General features: G+C 49.4%; 1 protein-coding gene across 1 annotated transcript; it reads right to left on the reverse strand.

Annotated features, from left to right (window-relative positions):
- Window positions 1-3,385: 3,385 nt before the first annotated feature.
- On the reverse strand, window positions 3,386-17,528 carry POGK (pogo transposable element derived with KRAB domain). Its single transcript, XM_082861820.1, has 6 exons — window positions 17,418-17,528; window positions 15,829-15,962; window positions 10,226-10,352; window positions 9,341-9,439; window positions 6,506-7,989; window positions 3,386-4,269 (listed from the first exon to the last, which is right to left on the reverse strand). The coding sequence occupies exons 2-5, from the start codon at window positions 15,958-15,960 to the stop codon at window positions 6,518-6,520; spliced, it is 1,830 nt and encodes a 609-aa protein (XP_082717946.1). The 5' UTR covers window positions 15,961-15,962; window positions 17,418-17,528; the 3' UTR covers window positions 3,386-4,269; window positions 6,506-6,517.
- Between the last annotated feature and the right edge of the window lie 628 nt (window positions 17,529-18,156).

Consider the following 18,156-nt stretch of genomic DNA (forward strand, 5'->3'; position numbering starts at 1 on the left):
ATATATATATATATATATATATTTTTTTTTTTTTGTGACCAGTTTAATTTTTAACAGGTATACGTAGTTGCCTAAAGATTCATTCCAACTCCATAGAAAATAAGACTTAGAAATGCTGTGCTATTAGAGAAAATAAAGTCCTTTCTTTAAATTAAAAACCAAATCAAAACAATCTCTTAGAATGTAATTAACCTTATAAAATATCTTCTCATAACTCGTTTCTTTTATAGAGTTGTTATGCCCAAAGACTTTGATTGGCAGGTTCATCTTTTAATTATTCCTATAGGAGTCCATGTGAACATATTGGATTTATACTTGGTAATTCTCCTATTCCTATGAAATATCTTTTCCTATACTTTCAAATGGCAGTGTTACTAATAACTGTTTGTTTGTTTAGAGATATGTTGCTTTTTATTCAAGAGATGTTATTGGTGGATATGTTAGAATGTACAGATGGGTTTACGTAGGTCTGAATAATATATGTATAGATATGTATATATGGTTCAATATCTGGATCTGTGTATTTGGTTTTGTACTTTAAATGCGACGAATAAATCTTTTGGGAGAAAACTTTTTTTGTTTATTAAAGTAAACATGTAAGGAATACCACCTTCTACAGAAATAGGAAGAACCTTGCTTTCTGAGATCTTAGCAGAGACTTTTCAAAAGAACGTACTACATGAGAAGGATTAAAAGCAGGTTCCAATTAAGGCATGTCATTTCTTCTTCTTGTGATATGTAGGTTAAGACTAAAAAGAAAAAATAAACAGCCTAGTTTCAGTTCTTGGCACAAGTCTGGAAAGTCCTTTAGAGTTTTCAATAACTCAAGAATTTTTAGGGTTTGTAAGAATTTGAACTGGTATCTAATTGCATATAGTGGTTTTGGCTTGGCCTATCCATGTGTCTGAGTCTTAATGCTAAGTATGTGTTAAATTTCATGTGTTCCATAGATGGAGAGGCAGCTAGAAGCCTCAGACATGCCCTGCTGCCCACTGCAGTGGCAGGTTCCATAGAAATCTGTATAGCAGAGGGACCTCCAAACAGAAAAATTCCTCACTACTCCGTAGGACCTGGCCTAAGTCCCTAGTTGCCTACTCTGGTGGGACCACAGGACACCAGAGGACTCTTTTTGCCTCCAAGTTTCGGGCCTACACTCCAAGATCTACTTTCCATGCCAGTTTCCCTCAAGCATCATTTTGCACAGTGGAGAGATTGGGTTGAGGGCAAGGCAGGCAGGTAGATAGAGTGATACTTAGGATTTTTCAAGAGAGCCAGAGTTCAAATGCCTTGTTCCACCAAAGGTGGCCTCCAGCCGTAGCACCGTGGTCAGCTGTGGGATCCTGAGTGCAGTCTCTTCTATAATTAGGTTCTTAAGAAATCATGAGTGCTTATTATCAAGCATCATTTAGAAAAATAACTGTTTCAAAGAGGAAAAAAGCTACTAGAAACCAGATTTCAGGCTTAGAATTGAGCTTAGTTTTCCTGTAGGGATTTCAGTAATTGTCTTTTAGCTGTAGGTATATCACTGTGCAAAACCAGGTTTGATAAGGCCTGCCTTATTTTCTACCAGGTACCAGAGTGCTGGCTTAGCACACATTCTTATCCCCTTTGTCACCCATTGCTGGGATCAACCAAGCACATAATTTCTCTAACACTTCTCCCATTGTCTGAAGTGGTCACGGCGTTCCTGATCAGTTTCATGAAGCGTCTTCTAAATGATTGCTCACTTTGACCGTAGATAAATACCTGTGTTTCCTCATGTCTTTTGACTCAGACCAGAAAGCCTCCAGTTTGAATAATGGTAAGGAAGCTTGGTTTTCGGGGTCAGACTTAGATGCTGTGGCCAACAGATTGGTTCAGCATTTAATTCTCACGGCTTAAGAAAGGAAAAATGTCTAGATTATTCTTGGAGAGTAGATTAATATTTAATTGAATCTATAGGCATGGTAAATTGTCAAGACTAAAAGCACACCATGAAAGGGCATATAGGTTCATCATACTTCCATTTTGAGAGAAATTTATGAAAACAGGACACAAGTTTTCTGTTCATCAAGCTGCATGTTTCCATCCTTTTAAAATTAATATCCCTTTATGAGTTTCCTTCGTGTGATTTTTCCTGTGAGCATCCAAAACATGACTGATTGAGGGAAAAAGCTATTTTTGCCAGGGCCCTTTCCCCCACCTTTAAACGCCAGTTTAAAACCACATGTAACATTTGTCTTTAAAGACACCGACATTACTTACACTGCCATCCCATGAACAGACTTTTTTATTTCAAGGGTGTAATATATTGGTACCAAACTGAGTGGAGAATAAAGTGTAAATGAAGAGTTTGAAATGTGACTTTTCACAAGGCTAGCAGATAATAAAACCACCAGAGCCTATTGTCTTTATTATCAAAGTTTATTGTCGGAGTCAGTTCCTATCTACTGGGGAGTACAACTATGTCTCAATATGTGCTATAGTAACTCTAGGGTAATAGCCATTCTGCAAAATAGTTGTACTGGGGCTCTGTTAGGCATAGATCATAATAAAGTCAGTGGAAGAATGAGCCCAGAAAAACCCTGACAGTAGAGCCATTCCTCTAGGGAAGTTCCAGTGCTAAGCAACCTGTAAGGCATCATCTATCAGCTGACGATGAGACTCAAGGAGGTGTTGGTAGAATGAAACAGGAGTTGAACCCATTTTCTACTCTTCCCTGCAAGACAACTATGGCTCCAATGCAGGAACCAAAAATTAGGTCTTATAAAATCCTTTAAGCTCCCAAAGCAAGTAAAATAGGACATAAAGAGGAAAGGGCCAGGAACCAGGATAGTGGAGGATAAATTAAGTGTAATTGGAGGGAATGAAAACTTCTGGAATGAAAAGTAGCTGGATTTAGATGCCATTTGAGATGACGAAGAATACAGTACAGGTAAAAGCAAATGGGGAAATGATTCAAACATTGAAAGTTATTCAGATATCAGAAGTTAAGTGAAATTTCCCCTCTTAGAGGAAAACTGGTTTTAAAAAGTGAGGAAGGTGAATCACTAATAGGAAAATGAGTACCTGAGTAGAAATAGGTGTTTCAAAATGCCAAGAACAGTATAATATACAAATGAGCTGGGTCTACAGGAAGGAAAAGTGGTTATGGTAGCCTGTTAACCAGATCTGACATCGGAATGACATTTCTAACAATGGCTTTGTCTATGAGGTTCTGGCATATTTTTCGTAGCACAGGTAGCTTTGAAGGAATGTTTTCATAACACTCAACGTATGTAGGAATGCACATTACTTTAGTGTAAAAATTCAAAGACCTCCCACCTATTTCTGCAGGACAGAAGAAGTCTTCAAACAGCTGTGGCTAAAGACCCACGCCCTCTCACCACCCTTGCGATAAAAACATTAAAGGAATCGGAATTAACAAAACAAGTATCAGATGAGTCAATGAGCTTTGTACCATGTAGACAGCAGATAATTTATGGTGACTTTTGCAGGCAGCCTGAGAAACAGAAGAGCTTGTGTACTAAATGCTACCCTATCATTAAATATAATAATAATGAAAAACAGGGCCATTAAATGAGACCCTAGAAAAGTCTAGCTGCCAACCAGATTGGGAAGATAAATGAAACGGCATAGTTTATTTTAATCTGTATCTTCCACACTAACCTAGTTTGTCTACAGAAAAGCCATCTGCTGGCACCAGGCCAGTACGTCTGAATTTTGTTGTTCTTATTAGCATCTCATTTTTCCAAAAGAGGAATGTGTAAGTAGCAGGTGTACATAAATGACCATTTCTACAAAGCCTTCTCTGCAGTCTTGACCTGTGTGGGGACAGGTTCTACTGATGGAAGCATTTTTAAAGGCAGAAGAAAAAACATTGACTTGAGGTTTTCTCCACAGAAAATACCAGTGGAGTTGGGCCCGTATGATGAGTCTCTTATTGGCGCTGAACAAATGGCCTCTTCTCCAGGAAATACCTTTGTTCCTTCCTATCTACAGGTTTCTTTTGATGGACACATGGAGTAATCTCTAAAACAAGAAATGAGGCAGAAGCAGTTTCTTTTCTAATCATGTCTCTGACGAAGTGAAGGGTCCTAGACTTTTCTGACACCTCATGGACGTGGGGCGAGGGTGGGCGGTGTCCCAAGACAGGATGCTCAGGCTGCTGTCCGGACCTGGGCTGTTCTGAGCCCCATGGCCTTTTCCTGCTGCTCCCTGTGTACCTATGCTGCGAGGAAATCTTCTTGACGATTTTCCTCCTCAGCTGTTCCAAATACAGTTCATTTGCTGGAAAACAGAGAGAACCTAAGTGTGAGTTAACCCTTGGATTTTAGACACTGTGTAACTTTTCAAGAACAGATTAGTCAGATTTCCAAACAGATTAGAAGAGGCCGTTTTATGCCCACGTCGCCTCCAAAATGCCCTTGTTCGATGAGAATCCCTGTCTACTTGTGGCACTTCCTCAGATCAAAAACAGGGCAGCTGTACAGAGAACTGTGGCTGTCAAGATGAGCCAAAGCTAGTGGTTGGGATCGGACATAAATGCCTACGTACATAGCTGTAGCCCGGCATTGTTTTTTTCCCTTTCCTCTTCTGGCGGGGTTTTTTTTTTTTTTTTTTTTTTGCGGTACGCAGGCCTCACTGTTGCGGCCTCTCCCGTTGCGGAGCACAAGCTCCGGACGCGCAGGCCCCGCTGCCATGGCTCACGGGCCTAGCCGCTCTGCGGCATGTGTGATCTTCCCAGACCGGGGCACGAACCCGTGTCCTCTGCATTGGCAGGCGGACTCTCAACCACTGTGTCACCAGGGAAGCCCTCTGGCGGTTTTTGATCCAGTCCTTTGGGTAGCAAATAACTTAGAAAATTAAAAATGCACAAAAATGTTATCTAACAAGGGGGGGCGGGAAGGTAAAAAGGATAAAAAGTCACTATAATTCAAAGTCTGATAATCCAGTGGAGGCAGTGTAATGATTGGCAGAAAAGGGAGGCTGAATTCACGGAGTGGAAGAATAAGGGAACATGAGGGGAAAAAGCAATTTTCGTGATTTCGACTGTAATAGTAAGAACTCCTTGTCTCTGTAATTCTAGGGGTCTCAGAATAACACTGCGGTTCAATGTTAGGAGTACAGTTTGATTTGGGGGCAGGGAAGGAGACATAAGTCACTCTTCAACTTACACAGCATGAAGGGGGGCGGTGTAACAGAAGATTTCTCTTAGCATTTCATTTGGAGAAAGAAGCAAGTAGGATGGAAATACCTAATTATACTTTAAAGGAAAGAAAAACCGTCAAGATACTTTTAGGTCCTCTGTAAAAGGAGTGCTGTCTTCATGTTAAACACTGTCTGGAGGAACAAATGAACTGACAATTAGGGAAATGAGAACAAGAAGGTAAGAGGAAATGTCTGTTCTCTCTGTATGTTGCCCACTGTAGGTGGTCGTTCACCCTCTCTCAAGGGGTCTGGGTGGGGAGGCTCACTCCACTAGTGATATCTGGTAGCCCCCCACTCCCCACTTCCTTTTTTTTTTTTTTTTTTTTTGCGGTATGCGGGCCTCTCACTGTTGTGGCCTCTCCCGTCGCGGAGCACATCCGGACGCGCAGGCTCAGCGGCCATGGCTCACGGGCCCAGCCGCTCCACGGCATGTGGGATCCTCCCGGACCGGGGCACGAACCCGCGTCCCCTGCATCGGCAGGCGGACTCTCAACCACTGCGCCACCAGGGAAGCCCCCCACTTCCTTTTAAAGCTGTTGCCCTTCTATACTCAACTGAAAATTCTCGGGCCTGTGGTCCTTAGTCCTTAGACTTTACTACTGTAGTCCGAGATAAGCATTCTGGTTTTTTTTTTTTTTTTGGTGCAGTTTCAATTTAAAAATATCACCCTTCAAACGTCTGTGAAATTATTATAATTGTTCACTCCATGTGAATGGCATGAGAATGAGATGATGGTTTAAAACACACTTCTGAACTCCCAGGGAGAAGCAGGCATAAGCTATTTCTTTCCTTCCCCACTGGGCTACTGCAGACCACCCCAGGACGGAGACCCGAGGCCCAGGGTACACAGTCGGAAGGCACATGCGTCCTTACATCCCAGCCCTACAGGCTAGCCAAGGCGAGCACGGCCGCTCCAAGTGAATCAGGTACACACACTGGCCCTAAATGTTCAGCACGATTTATAAGGGGAAGAAAAATTTTGGTTTTGCAGAGAAAACTTTTTCTTATCGGGGCCATGTCAGACTACGCTCTTTCAGGCCCAAATAATTTCAGCGATAATTACAGCTCTCAGATTAAGTGTTCTGGGAGCTCACTCCTTGTTCACTTCATGCATTATACAAAGTACCCACGAAATAAGCCAAGCAACCAGTTTCACATAAAGGTGAAAATGCTGATGGCCTGTCACCTACAGCACTGCACTGTGGGCTCGAAGAGTTCTCGGAAACAGAGGAAAATAATGGCAAGAGAAAAGGTGTCTGTGGAACCCAACACGTCCCTCAGGGTAGGCGCTGGGCGGTTCCTCCCGACTGCTTACCTTGGCTTTCCTTCAGTTGCTCTCTGTCAGGCTCTCAGTGTCGCACTCTTTGGGCGGTTCCCCTCCTCCTGGCAGCTCGCTCTCGATTTCCCACAGGACGTCATCCTCATCCTCCAAGTTGCTGGAGATGTGGCACTTCTTGAACCCCTGGACGATGGATTCGCTTGAGATGCTATTCCATGCCACCATGACCCACTCCAGAAAGAGGCCGAGGGGCGGCTTCTTGGCATTCCCCGTGGGGCTCAGTGCCAGGTTCCCCGCCAGGAGCCAGTTGGAGTACTGGGCCCGGACACTGTCATTCAGGGGTTTGTAGACCACCACATCCAACACCTGCAGCTGCGAGGTCAGGCCCCCCGGGATGATGACCATGTCGGTGTTCATGCTTTCCATGGAGCTCTTCACCGAATCAGTGGCATGGCCCCGGAAGCCGTTGAGGATCAGCATCCCTCGCTGCTTGGGCACTGCACCGGTTCTCCGCCTCCATACCACTTCTAGCCAGTCCTGCATCAAGTCCTCCGTCATCCAGCCGTACCGGTGACAGCGGATTTCCATGCCGCTGGGGAACTTCCCGGGGGGGATGTATGTGCCCCTCAGAATGATGTACGGAGGTAACTTCCTCCCATCTGCCAAGACACCAAGCATGGCGGTGATTTTCAGTTTCTCCCTGCCTGGCGTCTTGACCAAGACGGGCTTTTCACCCTGGTTGTCCACAGTCACCCTCGAGGGCACCTCTAAGCAAATGGGCGTCTCATCAGCATTTCCCATCTGAGCCACCTGGTAGTCGTGTGCCCTGCGCAGAGCCAGGACGCTCCGCTGGTAGGTGACGAGCTTCTCGGTCAGGTCTTCCGGCAGCTGCTGGGGCACCGGTACCTTATGCCGCAGAGACAAGTCATACCTTCGCATCATTCTTCGACACCAGCCCAGGCTGGCCTTGAACCCTTTCTCCGGAATGTTCATCTCCTGGGCAATCTCCAGAGCTTTCAGCTGCATGGCCTCCCTGGTGATGGGGTCCCCTTTGGCCTGCATGTATCGAACGTACTCGGCCACGCGCTGGTCCACCAGGGCGAAGCGCCCGTTTTTGGGGCCCCGGAAGGCGCGCCGCATGGCGTGGGCGTTCTGCAGCTGCGGCTTCACTTTGCGCCAGTCGCGGACGTTTTTTTCCAGCACCCCGAACTGCTTGGCCGCCTGGCAGTTGTTGGTGCTCTCGGCGTACTCCACCACCATTAACTTGAACCCCGCGTCGTAACTGCGGCGCATGCCCCGGCTGAACTGAAACTTCCCGGCCAGGTCGTCTGCCGAGAGGTCGTACCCGGGGAAGCCCACGGCCATGTAGAAGGGGTACCCCTCGCCCCACTCGGGCAGCTCTGTGATGTCCCGAGGCAGACGGAGGCCATAGCTGTCCAGGTGCTGAGGCTGCGGAAACTGGGAGGCCGTGTTCATCGGGCCCACCCAATCTGGGGGCTTCACATCAGATTCTTCATTTTCTGGCAGACAGACAGGGAGGGGCAAAGATAGTGCCCGTAAGTAAAATGACTTCTGGCTCGTTCCCTGATTTTTTTTTTCTTTTTTTGGTCGAAATACCAAGAATACCTTAATCTCAGACTCACTAAAAGCAGTAGCTCTAATAACAGATAACACGAAGTCCTTACCCCCGTGCCAATTCCCATGGATTACCCCATCTAATTCTCACAATAACTGATTATTTCTTCTTTGCACGTGAGTCTAGAGAAATTAAGTAATGCATCAAGGTAGCTGAGCTAGGAAGTGGCAGAGCTGGAAACTGAATACAGGCAACAAGCTTGGATCACATACCAACTGTGTGGGCCATGCTTGGGTCAAAATAACCTTTACCCGGACGAGAAGCCAATTATAACCCATACTACCACGTAACATTACAGAATTTGTATCATCATGGGCTGAATCATATCCCTTAAACCAAGAAAATCTATAGCAATACCACACTTAGCAAAGTTAAGCGTATCAGGCAGAAGTATGGTTCTTGCATACCAATGTCAGAACTGGGTTTCACTGTATGTTTGTTTAGAAGGTGGCCACAGAAGCTGAATACGACTCACGGAAATTACCATATCTCACCAAAACTAAGATGCCGTCAATTGCAAGGTGCACCATTACATGCCAGTAAGAAAAAAACAGCTGCTAGTGAAACTATAGCATGCCATCAATTTTAAGAGGCATTCTCAACTGCAGAGATGTTAAAGTGATGAGGGAAAAACGTGTCTTGGAATCAATGAAGTACTGCATTTTAAACTATTACTTATAGAGAGAAGGCAAATCAAACCACTCAGGCTGTTGGGAAGCTGTATTTTTCCAACTCCTGCCCTCTAACTGTATTTCTTGATAAAAGACTGAGTGCTTCTTTAGACATTTTTGCTCAAGTATGTACTACAGCTGCTATTGCTTTTTCTATCCAAGATTAAGGAGACAGGAAGCCAAGTAAATAACCCTGGACGCATGCTTCGTCACACTATTTTCCTTAGCTTTCAGAGGTGTGTGGTGTGCCACCGAGGCACCCAGGATGTGCGCTGGACCAAAGCCACACAAACTTCACTTTGGTTCACCTGCATACAAAGGTGCATGTTGAAGACTTATTACTGACAGTCGACAGGTGAAGAAATGGAGGCTCAGAGAGGTGGATGAAGTCGCCTAAGGTCACATAGCATAGGAAAGGAGATTCTGAAACTCCAAAGCCCATAATCTTTCTGCCTCACAACCTTGCCTTACTCTTAAATACCCCACAGAATGTACCTGGAAACTTAAAATTCATCTTCATTATTCTCCCATTGGATGGATGTTGAATTGGGTTAATCATAGTACCTGCAAAGGTTCCTCCCTGGAACTGCCATTCGTCAGAATTCTGAGACTCCTCCTCCCTTTCCAACCGAGTGATCATGTCGGGCTTAGGGAATGGGAATTCTGTTTATAGGAAATAGAACAGGTAACAGCTGTGTGTTACTGTCTTGGAACACTGCCAAAATAAGTACTTTATAATACTTAAGAAACCCTCCCCTCCACTCCCACCCCACCACAGTCTTCTCAATATGCAGATTTATGAAAGGTGGGGGGAAAGGGCTCAGGGATACTTAAAGAAAAAATATGATGGGAAATAGGTCTGTCCAAGGGAATTTATGAATCTCTGCTAATGTACTAGCAACAACAAAAAGGAACTGCATTTAGCAGGGAAGTGGGTGGGTGCAGCCACGGATCTAATGAGCACGCTGGTACCCATATAAGCAAATGGGGAGATCCCTCCAAATGGTTACATTCTAATAATACGGTTACATTCCAATAATATGGATATCAATGCTGGGAAGGGAGCAAGGATTCTTTGAGGATATGTCCCCAAGCTTCTAAGGCTGACAGGGTAACAATGAGGCCTGCCTTCCCTCCTAAGGAACATATGAAGCACAGGCCCAGACCCATGGTGACATTTCTTAGATTATGTCTTATTTTTTCTTTTTTTGGTGAGAATGCCTGGGTTGAATGAGGATGGTTCTGAGAGCTGGCACAAGCCGCTGAGTAGAAGGACACAATATGTATATCCTGCCTAAATCAAAAACAGGAAATCAAATGGGCACAGGCATTGAGGGGACAGACTCCAAGTTCAGGAGAGAGGGATGTTGGATACACCAGAGAAGAGAGACGTGGAAACAATTCTCTGGGCTCAGAGCTTCTAGGAGACAAAGGAAAACAAAGCTTTACCCAGGGACAGGACAGTTTCATAATTCATCCTCATGACCTCCCGGTACAGGGCCTTTTGCTGCTCCGTCAAAACGTCCCACTCCTCATCGGAAAAATATATGGCCACCTCATCGAATAGGGCTGGCACCTGCAACAGTGAACAGGCCTTTCTCAACGACTAGTAGGCACATGCAGACACAGATCACACACCCGCATCTCACAGGCGAGGGCTTGGGCCCGGGGAAACGTCTGTCCTGAGTCACACAGCTCCTCCGAGAAGCAACACCAAGACAAAAACAAGGTCTCCCGTGCCCTGCTGAGTGCCTTCCTCCCCCGGCATCCACAGATAAGGAGAGCAGCACCTTGAGAAGAAAAGTCCCCCGTACTGGTTGGGAGACACTGGATCCTCACATACAGCAGGGAGAGCCGGTCACAGCTCAGCCCCCATCCAGAGCCAGAACCAACCACGCTCGAGGAAACACCCCGAGACAGCTGCCCCACCAACACAACCCTGCTCTCTCCCTTGGTCACAGATCCTCAGACCAGGAGGGTGCTGGGGGCCTCCTGGGCACTAGTCTCCATTTGCAGGGCACTAGCCCCGGTTTTTGACTCAGAACCCAACGCTGCCAGGGAGGGGCCAGTGAGAGAAGGGGCTTCAGCTGGCCTTTTCCAATCCACGAGGAGGAGGACAGAAGGGCTAATTAGAGCTTCAATGTATGTAACGAGATACTAGAGCAGACTGCTTTGCTTCCGTGCCTAGACCCGCAGCAGGAAGCCCTAAGGCCAGAGAAGAGCGCTCTACTGCCCGCTCCCGGCTCACCTACCTCCCCATCCCCATGGGCCAGTGGGACGGGGATGCCTGAGCAGCCAAACGCAGCCAAGGCACCCAGACCGACCCCCTCTTGTTCAACTCTCTGCTTTTCTTTTTACTATGTGCTTTCCTTCAGTCATTAAAAATCCTACTCCAAAGTTCATCGTATTCAATGGTAAGGGATCTGGGCTGCTGCTTTCACAGCTACTCCCCATAGCTGAATCTAGGGCCTGGGGGATCAGAGTACTGTTTTCCATCTGCTTACAAAAGTTCAGTGTCTGCACCACCTGCAGCTTCTTCAGGCCCCCGGCCATCAATCATCTAGATCTCCTGGCCCTTCTTCCTTACGCACGAAGCCCACCTCGTCCCTCCCCCCGATCACAGCCCCTTCCACACAGGGAGAACCTCCTAGGAAAGGCCCTGTAACTGCTTCCCTTATTCCCCCCACAGCCCCATTTAATTAAGGAGGAAACTGGCTCAGAGCAGCCCCGTTTCTGACCCAAAGTCACACAGCCAATAACGGCAGGGCTGAGAGTGGGACACAGCACTGTCTGACTTCAAGGCTCCCGCCCTCACAGAGGGCAGAGGGGTCTCCCAGGTCACCAGCTGGCAGGCCTCCGCTCCCACCCTGCACACACTCGGCAGTACTCAGCTGCTGCAGTTCCCTGAACAAACCATCCTCGCACCCTCTGTGTGTCCGCACATGGTGCTCTGCTGCCTCGGAGGTCCTCCCCATTCTTGGCCTGGCTGACACCCACCCACCTTCCAAGACTCAGCCCAGACATCCTGTTCCCCGGGAAACTGGTCCCAACCCAGGCTGTGTGCCCTGTGACGCTCTGGGCTGAAGGCTCTGGTGGCACTTATCACACTGCAGAGTCCTCCTGGCTTACCTGTCTGCTTCTTCCACTAGAATATTGGCTCACTGAGGGCAGAACCTGGGCTTATTCCGTTTTGTTTCCCTAAGCCTAGAATACTTCCTGTAGGTAGTAATCCCTTAAAAATGTGTTCTTTGAATCAAAGATTTAAGCAAATAACCCCTGGACGTCTCTTATTCCGCTTGGAATAGTTTCAAATAATCCTTAAAATGTATCTGTCACAAGACTGAACTTACTCTTTGGAGTAAGAATGGACAAAAATCCCTAGTGTCAAATACCAGGAGGTACAAACGGATTGGTCTCTGGGCTCCGCTCAGACTCCATCAATCTGGAAAGCCAGGCAGCCAGGAATTTTCCATCCCACCCCATCCCACTTCCCAGGCTTTTAAACAACTCTCCCTTTGGCCTTTTCTCTCCCTAGGAAATTCCAGATCTAGGCCATACCTATTTATAGGCCCTTTCCCTTTGCTGATAAAACAGGACACAGGACTGGCTATGCCTGTCATTGCAGAGGGGCTACCCACGTCGATCCTTGTAAAAGGTAGCACGTCCTGGGCCTGGTAAATATATCAGCAGCCCTGGAGTGCTGAGAAGGCAGCTGGAGGCTGAGGCTGGATTCACCTCCTCCCATTTAGGACTGAGCCCCGGAGGATCCTCAGACAAGCCCACATTATGTTCCAGAGGCGCGCAGTGCAGTGGCTTAGGAATTCTCCTCACAGCAACCTTCTGTGAGAATTGAGCAAGCCTTCAGCCAGGCCCTGCTGTGCAGGCCTCCCCTCTCTCCACAGAGGCCTTTTATCTAGCCAAGCACAGCAGAAGGTAAACAGGGCCAGCCCTGGGCCAAACTCAGAAATCAGGCAGCCGCCATCCAACCCCTGGACACCCTTGCTTGGCCTCACAGGTAGAGGCCCTCGATCCCCGCCTTCCTCCCTCCCCTCAGAAGGTCAAGGACTCATCAGACAGGTGTTCTTCCTTCAGCTTGTGTGTGCTGCCTCACTCGGTCCCACGAGCTGGCATTCCAACGCTTATCTCCAAGGGTAACCGTCCTAGAGTACTTACACGCTGCCCAGGCTCGCTGCACCCAGCGAAGACAGCACTTAGGGGGCTGGGACCGGTGCACTGATAGAGCACCTGCTGTATGCCAGGCACTGTATAGGGCACTCCCTCTTACGTGGTTAAATGTGTTACCTTATTGAATCCTTTAAATACTACAGGGATACGGGGATCACCACCCCAGTTTTATGGGTGAGGAAACAGGGCTGGTAAGTATCTTGCCCAAGGTCACAGAGTTAGCAAGTCGGACTCCCAAGCCCGTGCTTTCTCGGCAGGCCACTTAGGCCAAGTGGCCTCTGCCTGGTGGCGGCAGCAAACCCTAGCGTCCCTTAGAAAGACGAGCTGAGGACTTCTCCCTCAGAGCTGCTAGGGAGGGAGCTCAGACTCCTGGGCGCAGCACACTCCCCCGCAGGGCTGGCTTGGTCCCCTGGCCCCCTCTGCTTCTCTCGCCCATCCCCTCCACTCCCGGACTCCACTGCGGGCTCCAGCTGCAGGAGCTGCTCCGGACTCTGCACACACGAGCTTTCCTCTCCAGTGCTTTTGCTTCTGGCTGCCTGGAGGGCAAGACCCTCCCTTCCCTTGGCTGGTTCCACCTAGGCCGAAGGCTTGGTTCAAAGTACACTTTCCCTTTTTTCTACTTGAAATTGCATTTCTACTCCAGTTCTCCCACGAAATATTACCCTAATATACAGCCTGATTCTTTGGTTGGAAAAGCTTTTATTGATCACTCTAACACAATCCCCAACAACCAAAATACATATTCGATTCTTTTCTTCCCCTAGTTTTAATGCTCTAGAGCAGGGTTTTTCCCACCTCAGCACTGCTGACATGTTTGGCCAGATAATTCTTCATTGTGGGAGCTGTCCTGTGCATCACCGATGGGTAGCAGCATTCCTGGCCTCTACCCAGGAGATGCCTGTAGGATCTCCCACTCCCCAAGCCCCACCCCGAGTCATGACAGCCGAAGACGTCTCCACCCAGACGTCCCTGGGAGGGATGGGGCTGGGGGCAAAACTGCCTACTGCTCCAGACCAGGTCCCTGCCTGCCTTCTCCAGTTCTCCAGCCTGCAGGAGAGCCCGTCTTCCCCCACAGAACTCCAAATACTGTGCAGTTAATTAGATTTACTTCCCTATCTTCCTTACAAGACTAGTACCCCCACGAGACTAGGGATCTTGCCTTAATAACACCCAGCACTGTGCTCAGTAGCTGCGGATGGATGGCAGGCTGCCTGGGTGCCACACATGCCAGTCCCCCTCCTCCAGCTCCTCTGGTTACCTCCTTCTTTCCCAGCCAAGCATGGGCTTCACCTTGCTCCTCTCTGTGTTGTCCCAATACACTCTTATGTGCGCTTCTACTGCACCTGCTTTGCGCACTTCTCCATTCTGTCTAGATGTTCTCGGTTGGCCAATGCAGCCTCAAAGCCATGAGTTCTTGCTCAGGGCTAGATAGGACGGATGCCTGCTCTCCAAAATCTCCCCAGCTGCATGGATCTGAACTGGGGAGGAGGCCAGGGTGGGCCGAAGAGACAAATGCAATCCAGGCTCCATAGCTAGATGAGAAAACCCAGAGCCTGGTGTTGTACTGCTTTAAATATTTTTAATTGAAGTATAACATACATACAACAAAATGCAGTACTTTTAAGGTTCCAGCTCAAGAGGTGTTTTTAAGAACAAATGTCAGCGTACATGTGTATCCTAGGAGCAAAATAGATAACCTTGCTGCACCCCATGCAGTGGGAGCGGAGCGGGACTGGATAGTTTGGAAGGACCATGATTCTATGAATACAGATCTCTCACTGGAAACAAAGGATATGTATACCGATGACATTCATACACAGTGGAAAACTAAGCAGAGAAAAGGAATGTCATTTTGTTGCTTCTTTAAAATGTTTACCATTCATGCCCAATTATCATGAAGTCCAGTAAGTACTGTGAATAATGTACGTAACGATGACTATTAATATCTGTTGCATTTACACTTTTATAAGTTTACTCTAATTCTATCACACTATGCTGTTTGGATATGCTCCCTATTCACTGCTGCCTACAATCGCAACCCCTCCATCCAGGACCAGCTGGAAATGCAGCTCTCTCCTGTGTCAACTGGCCTCGTCCCATAAAGCTCTCCTCACGTCAGTTCAGTGCCCCAAGACTTACTTAAATGGTTTAAATGGTTCCCTTCAACCAGCGGTAGGTGATAAAGACTCTCTCCTCACCCAAACTTTGGCCAGGCTCCTCTGAGCCCTCTTCTCCACTAGGCCTCTATCTTGGACACATACACACCCCCCTCCGGTTCTCAGTCTGCCCAGACCAGTTTTAGCAAGAAGCCTGCTAAGTCAGTTTAGAAAGAACCCTCCACCGTGGATGTCTCCTCTTAGTAATTTTCCAACCACTGAGCCCTCCGCGCTGCTCCTTGGCTATAAATCCCCACTTGCTGAGCCCGATCTCTCTCTCCTATTGTGACAGTCTTGAAAGCTATCTCAATAGTCCTGAATAGTCTTCCTTATCATCTTAACAAATGCCAGGACAATTTTTCTTTCACCCAGGCCAGCAGAGATTTAGTTGGTGTCTACAAGGTGTCTGGCATTGAGCAGGATATAGGGAATCCACGGGTACAGCAGAGAGACACGGTCGTGGCCTCTTGGACTCCCGATCCTGATGGTGTGCTTGAGGCTGCGTGCCTGAAGGGACTGTTCCCAGAACCAGTTCCATTCTTCACTGTGCCTTTTAAAGCCACAGAACTGTTTTCTCAGGAATGCAAACACACCGGGCTGGGCTAGGCTATTTTTACTTCCTATGTCTGCTTGAGGAAGAGACTTAATACAAGCCTGGCTCCCAGGCCTGCCCCTCACAGCTGTGTGTGGACTCCACACCTTCTTACTTACCCATCCGCCCTCTGAGCAGATTCGGACTTTCTGCATATCTGTGGGGCCATCCTCCAGGTCCCGGCTCTGAATCTCTTCTTCTTCTTCCTCTTCTTTCAGGGTCAGATTGAGAGGGTAGGCTGTGGACTCCATCTCTGCAAGTAAGATTCAGTTCAGAAAAATCAGATGCTAGTGTGAACTCTTTAAAGTCTGTGATGGGGGCAGCTCAGGCTACACAAACCTTTTTAGCCCGAAGCACAGTTCAGCTGCAACAATGGAAGGGGACAGGGCCAGGCCTGGGGAGGAAGGGTTTCAGGGAAAGTACCAGGAAGCTGGAAGGTGACATATTTAATTATGATAAGAAGAGGGTTGCAGGCAGATAGCATACCTGGCTGCCTTCAAATATTTAAAAAGCTATCTGTGTAAGACAGACCAGACTGGTTCTGTAGAGACCCAAAGGCAGAGAAGGCCACTGAGTAAACATTCCAGGAAGAGGTTTTAAAGAGTGCATCAAATGGCAGAACTTTCTCACAGCCAGTGCCACCCAAACATGGAATTGGCAGCAAGACAGCGGTATTGGCTTCCTTTCAATGAAGGCATTTGAACACAGATAGAGCACTCGCTCAACTGGGTTGTTCCTACAGGGCCAGTTCAGCATCAGGAGGTTGGGTGGCCCAGAGTACCTGGATTTTCCAGATTCAAAGGTTCTGTCCATAAGCCAGGTCAGAAAATAAGACTGTTCTGCCTTAAGCGACTTTCCAAGCCCAGGAGTCGGTGATCCTTAGTGAGGGGTAATCCCTGGACACGCAAGAAGGTGCAGAAATCAGCTGGGGCCAGGCTCTGGGGCCCACCGCCACCGGGAAGACTCGCTGCCTCTGGGCCGCAAATTCTCTTCTGCAAATTCTCTCGCCCAGCTCCTAGGCCAGTACAAAGGGCCGCGCTCCTGCCCTCTAGGGGCGCGGGCAATTCCTAGGTGTGGAGTGAGCGCGCATCTTGTGGGCCGCATCCTCCCGGGCTTCCAAAGAAAAGATCCTTCCGGAGTTCAAAGTCTGCTCCTTCGATATTTTCAAAAAGGACGGGCGAATGCGGCAGGATAGGTCTGGGGCGGGTGGAACAGGCTTCAGATCCCTGGAGCTGGGGCCCGAACTTGGCCGCGGCCTCCTCCGCCGGCTCCCGGGAGGGAGATGGGGGGGGGCGCCGCCCCGCGGCGAAGGTGCAGGCGAAGAGGTATCCTCTGCCCCGCCACCGCCCACCCGCCCGGCGCCCCGCCCGCCGCCGCTGCCGCGCCCCCGGGCGCGCTCCGGTTTCTCCAGCCATCTTGTCCCATTTCCCTTTCTCCGCGGCCCCGCGCCGGGAGCGCTCCTGCCGCCCCCCTGCCCGCGCCCGGCCCGGCCCATCTCCCCGCCTGGCCCGCTCCCGGCCCCAGCGCACCTGCCGAGCGGCCGGGGCCGGCGCCGCCTGCCTTCCCCGGCGGGCCCGCAACAAAGGCAGTGGCGGCGGCAGTTGCAGCTGCAGCCTCGGGACCCCCCGCCCCCGCCGCGGCCCGACCGCCGGGGGCCCGAGGGAGGGGCCATGCCGCCCCCGGCCCCCGCCCGCCCGCCCGCACTCACCGCCGGGCCGAGAGCCGGGGCGTGGGCCGGGGCCGCGGTGCAGACGCCGAGGGCTCCGGCCCGGCTGTCACAGCGCCATCCTTTCCGTCTCTCCGGCTTCCCGTGCGCGCGGCCCCTCGGGAGGGAGCGGGGAGGACACGTGGTGGGAGGAGGGAGGGTCCGGCCGGGAGCTGAGGGTGTTGGGAGGCGAGGGGAGGAGCGCGGCTGATGTCAGCGGGCCGCGGCGGCGCCGGGGGACGGCGCCCGCGCCAGCTCCCGACCCTCCTCCCGGCGTGGCTTCCGGCCGGTCCGCGCCGCGCGCTCCTCTTGGCTGAGCTCCCGACCCTCCGCCCGGCTCCGCCTCGCTGGCCGGAGTAGTGCTCTCTGCCCTCTCTGCTTCCCCTGGTGCAGTTTCCTGTGCACCATGTGCGACCTCGGCATAGATGAGGCAGGAAGAGCCCGGATTTATGTTTGAACTGAATGTAGCCTGGGTGCACACGTTCATGCGCTTATTTGCATGAACCACTGCTTTGCACTTGCTTGGACGAGCACTCGAGGCACTCTAAGGCATGCTTCAAGGAATGTGTTATGAAGAGTAGACCAGCGAGGGGGTTGGGGGGAGTGAGGAGGGGTCTAGGATCTTTCGGGAAGCATGCATATTCTGGCAGGCATATGTTCAGAACTTCGTACGTAATATACATGTTGAAGGAACTTCCTGATTTTTGTAGTTGTTGCGTGTTAAATCCCAAGTGTGTAATGC

The sequence above is a fragment of the Leucopleurus acutus genome, assembly GCF_964270905.1.
Source record: "Leucopleurus acutus genome assembly, chromosome: 2".
NCBI lineage: Eukaryota > Metazoa > Chordata > Mammalia > Artiodactyla > Delphinidae > Leucopleurus > Leucopleurus acutus.

What these genes read in the sequence shown, in the direction of transcription:
- POGK (XM_082861820.1), bottom strand. Translation starts at nt 15,960, where the DNA reads ATGGAGTCCACAGCCTACCCTCTCAATCTGACCCTGAAAGAAGAGGAA. An exon ending in TGAAACTGTCCTGTCCCTGG is followed by an intron (nt 9,440 to 10,225) that starts GTAAAGCTTTGT and finishes TCCTATAAACAG; the next exon opens with AATTCCCATTCCCTAAGCCC. An exon ending in CCAGGGAGGAACCTTTGCAG is followed by an intron (nt 7,990 to 9,340) that starts GTACTATGATTA and finishes TCTGTCTGCCAG; the next exon opens with AAAATGAAGAATCTGATGTG.